The sequence below is a fragment of the Fundulus heteroclitus genome, unplaced genomic scaffold, assembly GCF_011125445.2.
Source record: "Fundulus heteroclitus isolate FHET01 unplaced genomic scaffold, MU-UCD_Fhet_4.1 scaffold_37, whole genome shotgun sequence".
In the NCBI taxonomy this organism is placed as follows: domain Eukaryota; kingdom Metazoa; phylum Chordata; class Actinopteri; order Cyprinodontiformes; family Fundulidae; genus Fundulus; species Fundulus heteroclitus.
This window is the reverse complement of record NW_023396781.1, coordinates 2,389,468-2,400,148: the sequence shown is the minus strand read 5'-3', so window position 1 is coordinate 2,400,148 and position 10,681 is coordinate 2,389,468. Positions and strand designations below refer to the sequence as shown.

Below are 10,681 nucleotides of genomic sequence, written 5' to 3'. Positions count from 1 at the left end.
CCTCTCCCATGTTGATGGCTCTTCTGATCACCTCCTTGAAAAGAGCAGGGTCCTTCTCCCAGCTGCTTGCATGAATCTCACAGCGATGAGCTTTGGACAGGAACTGCAGTGCCTGGATACACCAACACAGGAAGCTTCACTAACCACAGGTTTCCTTACAGAGTTAACAGAACAAGGTGAAACCATGTTGCTGGCCTCCATAGCTGTTCAACACTAGTAAAGTCATCGTGTCAATTTTCTAAACCAAGTTGAATGGCTGTTTATAAATAAGATTATGCCCTAAATTTCAGCAATCTTTAAAAGGTATATAGCCACATTATATGCCTAAAAAAAAAAGAACACAAAACATTTGATTGTGATAAAATAAGGTTATGTACACCAAGCGTCCATCCTGATAGTGTATTTATAGTCCTTTTTGAGCCTAAATGAAACCCCAGCAACGGGCTCAATGAGCACATATAAACAGAAGTAGCGCCATCCACTGGCACTAACGCAGAACTGTCAGAAAGCAATTGAGTTTTCTGACACAACCTTCAGCTGAACTGAGCCTGACCCTCTGAAATGCCTTGCGGTAAGGCGGCCGCTCACCGTGATCAAAGACCAACCGTTATTAATTAATCTACAGCAAGTCTAAGAGCCTCATATCAGAACATCACAGAGAAATACATTTCCCATTGATAAACACAAACAGGGACATAGCACGTGTAAAATGTCAAAATAATAACTCTTATGCCAGCAGGACAATCTTAACAAAAACTTTGTTTCCAATCAAAGTGAGTTACCGACATACAAATTTAAAGAATGTTAAATAATGTGGCTATGCATCTGTAAGTCATTTTATTTCTTAACCAGCAAAACAATCAGTTGGGGTTGTCTATTTAATATGACTGTATGAAAAAAAACTTTACTTAAAAAGATCAAATACCTCAGTTCATAACATGTATTTTTTGGGTATTACTGGTCTTAATATGGAACTCCCGTAGTTACAGACCAGTTAACCTGGGTTAAGTTATAGTGCTGATTTTCAAAGTTATAGTTTGATAACAGGAGAGTTGTGGAATGTGTCTGCACATCAAGCAGGTTTGCTTAAACACATTAACTAAATTCAGCAGATTTTAACTATGTTGTTGCTCAAGTGTATGAGAATAAAAAGTACAGAACATGTCATGGATTACATTAATATGCTTGTAATATTCAACAAGTTCTATTGTAGAAGCAGCAGGACAAGTAATTGGTTTTCAATTAAAAAAAGGTGTTAAATTATACTTTATTTTAGATCTAGCACTGAGAGATAATGATTTTAGATAGTGGAGGAACAGAATAGATTAAAACTTGATTGTCCCATAGTGGGACTGCAAGTAAGGGAAAAATACTGCAGTTTTAAAAGTGGCACACTCAAATGATGTGAAAAATAAGCATGGACATGGACATTAACATCTCAGGGCAGATGCTCTTCCCCTTCATTGGGTCGGCACTTTGCTAGTGGGGGGAGGGGGAAGGAGGGGGAGTAGGGACTAACCCAGTCTGGATGTCTACTGTCGAATGTATGGTGAGTTGTTTGAATGTTAGTGTTGGGGAGGGATTAAATCTACGGGTGGGGTGGGGGGGAATGGACGTTCTGGTGGGGTTGTGTCCGGCCGCCTGTCCCGTTCCTGGTTCAGTGTAGTCTTTGTTTTGCGGGGGGGGGGGGGGGGTAAAGCCAGTAGGCTTGGTGGGTGGGCTGGGGGGGGGGGGGGGGGGATTGCTGGTCCTTATGTTGCGTGAGCCTTGCCTCGGACGGCTCCCTTCACCTCCTCTCGCATTTAGACATTGAGGGTTCTGGGCAGGTGGTTGCAGGGGGTGCGCTGGCACCAGCTTCCTTCCGGAGGGGGGGTGGGCTGTGCTGTGCACCCTCTTCAGTGCTCCCAGTTTTAAACACACTTGAGAACAACATGCAACAACACAACATCTGAGCGGGCGTAGGGAGGATTGGGGTCTTTTGCACACCCCCGATCTCCGATAGCGGCACGGAGTCTGGGGCCTGGATGTGGAGTGGGCCACTGGGTCTGGGGTCTTGGCGGGGGGCTGCTGTGGGTAGCCAGCGGCTTGCCGGGTCTGGGGCTGACGCCTCTCCTCCCCCCAGAAAGGGTTAGGAGGCCGGGATGGCTAGGGTAAGGTGGGGGAGGGAGGGGGTTTATTAGGTATTTAGGGGGTGAGGAGGGTTCTGGTTGGGTGGCCCATACGGGTCGTGTTGGCCCCCCCTCTCTGGGGTGCCTGGTCCGGGGGGCGTCTGGTCCGGGGGTCAGGCACAGGCAGTGGTATAGTTGAATTGTGGTGACCCCTTGGGATTGTTGGATGTGAGTGTTATGTGGGAATGTGTGTACTGCATGTTTTTTTTGTTTTTGTTTTTTGTAAGTCTGTGTGTGGTGAGTGGGGCACTAGGGAGGGATTGGTGTGAATGAGTTTTTTTTTCTCCAGGAATGGGTCCAATCCGCTCCCTCTCCCAAGAACATCTCAAGTCTCCGCTAGGTGCGGAGCCCATCCGCCCACGTCCTGCCCCCCTCCGCTGCGCTGGCAGGCGCCTTGGCCCTCTGGCGCATTGACGGTCCTCGGGTTTGGGGCGGGTTCCCGGGTGGGTGCTGGCCCATTCCTGGTGGCTGCAGGGCCTGGCCCCCCGGGGGTCTGCCGGGGCCCCCGCCGCGGGGGCTGGGCGCCTCTGGGGCCTCTGGCCCTCAGGGCCCATGGCCGGGACTACTTCAGCGTGGCTGGCTGCCGGCGGAGCCCACAGGCTCATCCCCGCGGCTCTTGGGGGCGTCGGCATTACGGTGGCTGGGGGATTTCCTCGGGGTCGTCTCTCCTCTGGGTTAAGTTATAGTGCTGATGGGGGGGGGGTTGCAGATTTCCTGTGTTGGCCCCTCTTGGGCGGCCTGCTTTGGGGGCCCTTTGGGAGTCCGGGGTTATGGGTCCCCTGACCCCTGCCTCTGTGCTCGGGGAAGGCGGGCCTTTGGTTCTCCACAACCACTATTGAGCTATTTTCTTCTGGATAATTTTCACCTAAACTAGTGCACTCTCACAAACTCCCACAGGTGCAGGGTTCCAGGTATTAAGTGTTCACTTATATACAGAAAGCCTGTAACTTATTTGTTTATTTATTTTCTTTCACTTTCTTTTGTCCAGGTATCACTTTACACATGTCAGCTTAAATAATAATACATATGATTTAGCAATGGCATCAATTTGGTACTCGATTGTATCTGTTTCTTTATGTCAGTTGGTTGTGCTGTTCTTTTTGCGTCTCTCTCTTTCCAGGTGATGGAGCAGACGGAGGACGTTTTATCATTCTCTCCCTTTTATCTCTTCTTTCTTTCACCTCTCCTCTTTCTTTTTTTCTCTTCTTGTTCTTCCTTTATTCAATTCAATTCAATTCAATTTTATTTGTATAGCGCCAAATCATGAAACATGTCATCTCAAGGCACTTTACAAAGTCAAGTTCAATCATATTATACAGATTGGGTCAGATTATACAGATTGGTCAAAAATGTCCTATATAAGGAAACCAGTTGATTGCATCAAAGTCCCGACAAGCAGCAGTCACTCCTGGGGAACCGTAGAGCCACAGGGAGAGTCGTCTGCATTGTACATGGCTTTGCTGCAATCCCTCATACTGAGCAAGCATGAAGCGACAGTGGGAAGAAAAACCACCCATTAACGGGAAGGAAAAACCTCCGGCAGAACCGGGCTCAGTATGAACGGTCATCTGCCTCGACCGACTGGGGGTTACAGAAGACAGAGCAGAGACACAACAAGACAGACAAACAAGCACAGAAGCACACATTGATCTAGTAATCTGTTCTACATTAGATGGTAGGAGCGGGTGAGCCGTCTTCTCTGGATGATGTCACAGTTAACAGAACGCCAGACCAGGTGTACCTACTATGAAGAAAAAGAGAGAGAGCAAAAAGTTAAAAGCTGAAATGACGACAGTCATTTCAATGTAATACAATGCAAAACTGGAGAACAGTAGACTGAAGAACAGTAGAAATCAGTAGAGTGAGAAAATTAGACCCTGATGTCCTCCAGCAGCCTAGGCCTATCACAGCACAACTATAGAGATAGCTCAGGGTATGAGCCACTCTAACTATAAGCTTTGTCAAAAAGGAAAGTTTTAACATTAGTCTTAAAAATAGATAGGGTGTCTGCCTCACGGACCAAAACTGGGAGTTGGTTCCACCGGAGAGGAGCCTGATAGCTAAAGGATCTGCCTCCCATTCTACTTTTAGAGACTCTAGGAACCAGCAGCAGACCTGCAGTCTGAGAGCGAAGTGCTCTGTTAGGAACATACGGGGTAATCAGAGCTCTGATATATGGTGGAGCTTGATTATTAAGGGCTTTATACGTTAGAAGGAGAATTTTTAATTCTATTCTTGATTTAATAGGAAGCCAATGAAGGGAAGCTAAAATTGGAGAAATATGATCCCTCTTGTTGATTTTCATCAGAACTCTTGCCGCAGCATTTTGAATCAGCTGAAGACTTCGAACTGCATTTTGTGGACTTCCTGATAGTAAAGAATTACAATAGTCCAGCCTTGAAGTAACAAATGCATGGACTAGTTTTTCAGCATCACTCCTGGACAGAATGTTTCTAATTTTGGCGATATTCCGGAGGTGAAAAAAGGAAACTCTGGAAACCTGTTTAATATGGGATTTAAATGACATGTCTTGGTCGAAAACAACACCAAGATTTTTAACTTTATTACCAGAGGCCAAGTTAATGCCATCCAGATTAAGGGATTGATTAAGAACTTTATTTTTTGAAGACTCTGGCCCAAAGATTACAACTTCTGTCTTGTCAGAATTTAAATGCAGGAAATTTAAAGTCATCCAGCTTTTGATGTCATCAAGACATGACTGCAGTCGAAGTAACTGATTGGATTCATCAGGATTTATGGATAAATATAGCTGAGTGTCATCAGCATAACAGTGGAAATTAATCCCATGCTGTCTGATAATTTTGCCAATCGGAAGCATATATATAGTAAATAGAATTGGTCCAAGGACTGAACCCTGTGGTACTCCACAAGTGACCCTAGAGTTTGAGGAAGATTTATTATTAACATGAACAAACTGGAATCTGTTCGACAGATAAGATTTAAACCAGCCTAATGCTTTTCCCTTAATCCCTACAGTATGCTCAAGTCTTTGTAGGAGAATATTGTGATCAACTGTATCAAATGCAGCACTGAGATCTAACAGGACAAGTATAGACACAAGTCCATTATCTGAGGCCATGAGAATATCATTAGTGACCTTCACCAGAGCTGTTTCAGTGCTATGATGAGCTCTGAAGCCTGACTGAAACTCCTCAAGTAGGTCATTACTTTGTAAATGTTCACATAGTTGATTAGCAACTACTTTCTCAAGAATTTTAGATAAGAAAAGAAGATTAGATATAGGTCTGTAATTTACTAACTCATCTTGATCAAGAGATGGTTTCTTAAGTAAAGGTTTAATAACAGCTACTTTAAAAGCCTGTGGTACATATCCATTTACCAAGGATAGATTAATCATGTCTAAAATAGGACCACTGATCAGAGGGAATACCTCCTTAAACATCTTGGTTGGGATTGGGTCTAACATACAGGTAGAAGGTTTAGATGAAGCTAAAATTTTAGATAGCTCAGAAAGCTCTACTGCTTTTAAACAGTTCAGACACTGCGCAGGTTCTAAGGATTCCTCCAATGCTGCCTCACTTACTGAGGATGAGGTAATCATGTTTGGGAGGATGCCAATTATTTTATTTTTAATGGAATCAATTTTATTTATGAAGAATCCCTCCTACTCCTACTTTCCCATTGTAGTGTCCTTATAATTTAAAACTCTACCTGCAGGAATCACAATAAAGCTATTTACATGCATAAATCAAGCGGAGCATTATGGGGAAAGCTGTTTGCTCCACTTGTGAATGCAAAATCTGTCGAGCTCTATTTGGCATTGAGACATCAATTCCTATTGCCACATTGCTAGACAGGACACTGGGGGGGGCGGGGGGGGGGAGAGAAAAAAAAGCATGTACAACTATGCATAAAAAGACTTTTTACAATTAAAAAATGTTATAAACTGTGCAATTAACTGTAGAGATATAAACAACTTATTGGTTATAAAGAAAATTATGACAAAATGCCAAAGTAGAAATATTGTCTATAGGGGGCATTCTATGCATTGTAGTTCTATGCTCTTGCTGAGAATCCAAAGTTTAATTTTACTATGGAACCCTGCAAGCACCAAAATATAAATTAATGTCTTAAAAAGGTTGTTGCCTCATTTTAATAAATAATGCAAATATTTGCAAATGTTCCTTCAGTTTAGGAAAGCATGCACACAGTTCATCAGCTTTCTAGGACCTCACATTTTATTTTGATGTTATTTCTCATTTGGTTAATTTTCCTTCAAATGCTAACATATCACCTCAGATGTGTGGCAGAGTATGTGACAAGAAGAAAATTAAAGTTACGCATGGATGTTTAACTAAGCTAAGAGCACCAAGAATTAAATGTAGCCAAACTCTGGACATTACAACTGTGCAGGAACAACATTTTTAAGATGTTTTATCTTCAACACATGCAGAGGGAAACCACGGGGTCTGCTGCCATCACCATAGACATTAATGTTGAGTCAGTAAACCCTAAGCTCGACTTTTATGCTCTGCAGGATTCAGCTGCTTACTAGCTGCTTAGGTCGATAGGCTGCCAGCATTGTAGCCAATTCCTCTCAGCACAGCAGCTAAAACAATAGCAAAAGGGTTAAGGGTTTTGTTGATGGTATCGATACGGGAACCCTTCACAATAAGAGCCTGATCCATGTGTGTGTGATCCGCTCAGAACTTCAAATAGCATATTGCTAAATTAAACCGTTTATGGTATCCTGAGTTTGTCGGTGGGACTGTGATGCAAGTATTAGACCTACGATTACTTCCAATAATTTTGGTAACATTGGTGCTGAGGTTAAACCGTGATAAATGTATCCACAATAAACATCATGGCAGCATGAAAGACCTTAACTGCTGTGTTTTTATTAGGAAATTAGAATGAATAGCTTTAAGTTAGACAAACCAGTTTGGGTCTCATACTGAACTGTGCCTAAATGGGGGCTTTTTTCCCCTCTTGGTTTAGATTAAACTTGATCAAATTTTGACAGTGTGAAAAATGTCAAATTTAACAACACAAAATCAACTTTAGTATTTTTTGGGCTTTGCTCCAAACAACAACGTAGGTACACAGTCTCGTCCTTTCATTCAAATATTCACTGTAACCTTGTAACGTTAAGACAGACTAGAACATTTTTGGTGCAAAAACGTTACAACCTAATGGTTCTAAAACCTACTGACTATAATTAGGAAGTATTTCACGCAATGAAAATGCATTACTGAGGAAAATAAATAAATAAATCAAGCTTTTCAGTCAGTGCAGTGAAGAGATTTGAAACCAACCTTCTCATTGTCATCTGGGTTTGAGCTGCGACCTCCCCCGTACAGCAGGGCATATTGCCACCATATTTCAGCGTCGCTGCTGTGGCGTGCACTGACACGGCCAAGAAGCTCCTTCAGTTTGGGCATCAATGATCCTGCCTGCGCCCCCTGGCTGTCGGTCAGATTCTCAACAACTGCCCTGACCAGGATCTGTAAAATCTGTGAAGAGGAAAATAGATTTCAGTCCTCTATTAATTCCCAGACTGAAGCCCAATAATTCTGAGGTCAGGTAGGATAATGATGAAGGAAATTCATTTCTAATTCGAACACAAATAGTAATTCTGCCAATTAGGCAACATTCAAGCTTTACCATTTTTACAGCATACTAAAGAGATGGAGATATAATCTACATTTATATAGGAAAGGTATTGTTTTTGTATTCAGATTGAGATTGCAGAATCTCTTTCTGTCTGTCTCTCCGAGTCCGTGTTGTGATTTAACTGTTTCCACTGCACTAAAGTCGGTCTTGTTTATCATTAAATGCTGTGAACTGCAGGAAGAAGACTGTTTCTGGAGAGCTGTAGTGAATTAATCAAGCAAATTAGTAAATTAAATGGCGCTTGTGCTAAGTTCCAAGTTTTTCTACTTATTATTTGAATGTCATCTTTTTTACCTCAGTATGACATATTATCAATAATTGTGTAATACTCTGGTATTTATTTCTACTTTTATTTGAGCCCTTTTGATAAACTCATTCTCTGTTGCTTTAGAACCAATTTTGGATTAGATTAACTTGTTTTTTCATTACTATATTTTGTGTGTAACGTTGTATTTGCCACTGTCACGCCCGGTTTTCCCCATCCTGGGGCAATAAAGGAATTTCTTATCTTATATTCATTAGGATCACAAAAATCATAATCGACTTAGCATGCAATCACTGTTGTTAATGACTTTGCGCCATGTAACCACAACACACAAGATCCATCAGCACTACAGGACAGAACCAGGAGCTTTTTGTTGAGACTGAAGATTCATCTGCTGGATGTGTCATGCAGTCGGAACATGGTCAGAATTATAATCTAACTGCACCACATTCGCTTGGTTCAGCACCAAGCAAGTTGCAGATCTCAGGCTGCGCAGTGCATTATGGGTAAGGTTTTTTTTTTTTTTTTTGCTATCGTGGGTAGTAACAAAGAGAATTAGACACTGACTGTCAAATTACACCGTCTGTCCTCTGCAGGGACACGGTCTCTGCCTGAAGCTGGCACACTAAAGTTAAGCTTAATTAATAGCTTAAAGCACTGATTTGGCTTGAGGTTTGCAGCTCGCACCTCAAGCCAAATCACATCAGGCTCGTCAGGGTGAGGGTCCCTCACGTCAGGGTCACTCTCGGGGCAAAACCGAGAGTGACCCTGACGTGAGGGAGAGACACTAATTTATACACTGAGGGATGAAGGGGCAGGAAGCAGGTTCTAGCCGTGGTGCTTCTCGGCGACCCAAAGCACCTCTGAAGCACCCTACAGGTTGCCCCAGGGCATGGGAATATGTGCTGACAGCACATACCGTCACACCATGAGAGCATGCTTTTGTACTGGGCGCCTTACTGCAATGAGAAAAGAGGAATATATCGCTGTAGTTTTCAAAGCAATACGATGTTTAACAGTAACCCTTTCTACATTTCTGTAATCCTCTTTGTAATGCATTACTTTTGTAATGCAGTACTCCGAAGCCACTCCCAACAAAACCCAATTACCCTGAATAACGTGTTGATTTGGCCTCGTTAATGTCAGTGAAGTGATATGATGCCGTATGGTGCAGCTAATTTAGTTCAGCGCTGTTTACAACCGCATTTCTTCTTTCCATCTTTGGGGGAAGTTGGTAGAGCCTTGCAATAGTGTTTTTTCCACCACCGTTCAAGCATATAAATTCAATTAGAGCAATTGAACATGCCGCAAATGCCGCAGTTCCACTGGCCTGCCCGTTTTCGCACGCCCGACTCATCTCCTCGCCGCACTGATTACTTTTGTCTGCTTTAGTGATTCGACTGACCTAGAAAGGCCTCAAACAGGTACACACCTCCTGGGCGTCACTTTAGCCCCCGTCCCCATCCTCCACCCCCAGTTGACACTTTAAAAAAATCTGCGAGAAATGGTAAATGATCATAATAGCCTACATCATTAGGCGCCCGCCTATGCATTGAAAATGCATGGCGGAGGCCTTAAACTATGCACCTAATAAGGGTTTCTTTAATCCTTTTTATTCTTCCATCACCGTTAATACAGCCCGAACCGTAGGCTGTACCCCCACAAACTATATATCAAAACGTGCGTCGAGACGCACGTTTTGAGTGTGCTATTTGTACTTGACGCCATTTAAAGTTACCGTGGTGACAAAATTAACCAAAAACCACTTCTCAAAACCACTTCCTAGACACAGTTGACCTCTCCATAATGCAGAGATCAGCATGGCACTTTTTTTGGTACAGGGGTTTAGGTGTTGGGCTGGTGCACCAAAGGTCGCAGGTTCGCAACCCGCTGGGGGTGCCCAATATTATTATTATTTTTTTACAAGTAACAAATAAATAATTTGAACAACTGATATAAATGAATGAATGATGAAAAAATTGCAACAGCAAGAACTACTGCTCATTAGCAGGCGCAATATGGACTTTTCAGCTCTGCAGCGTCTCACATCAAAAAACCACAAAGTTTTCCTGAAGTTTTTTTTAATCTATTTTTCACTGGACTTTTTCTTCCAAAACTGCACCGCATTGCTGCGCTATAGCACACGAGTTTCTGGACCTTCGGAGCTATAACAGTGATACATTTATCGGCGATATTCCCGTCATCCTAGAGATTTCGGGCCTGATCAGTGGTTTCTAGCTGAAGCGACTGAAGCTGTGTGCTAACTTTTAAACTCTCCTCTATTGGTCCAAAGATTATTACTTCAGTTTTGTTTTTATTCAATTGAAGAAAGTTTTGACACATCCAGCAAGATGTGCACCAACAATTTGTCCTTCTTTGAACTCATCCATGTCACCCATAATGTTGTGTGCATTGCAATATTTTGAGCAAAACTGTGCTCTTACCCTGCTAATTGGACATTCACACTCTGCTCTTATTGGTTCAATGTGCAATTAATGATGATTGGCCACCAGGCTGGTCCAATTTAGCCATGAAACCTCCCACACTAAAATGAGAGGTGTTTCAGTTTCATTGTCCAACTCCTGTATATAGT

At 42.8% G+C, this 10,681-nt stretch overlaps 1 protein-coding gene across 1 annotated transcript in view; it reads right to left on the bottom strand.

Moving 5' to 3' along the window:
• ttc27 (tetratricopeptide repeat domain 27) overlaps positions 1-10,681 on the bottom strand; it is a gene marked incomplete at its 3' end in the record, with an annotated part of 176,843 nt that continues 166,162 nt past the window's right edge. Inside the window, 2 exon segments of the mRNA XM_036130656.1 lie at positions 1-112; positions 7,466-7,663. Of these exon segments, the coding sequence (XP_035986549.1) occupies positions 1-112; positions 7,466-7,663 (310 nt within the window).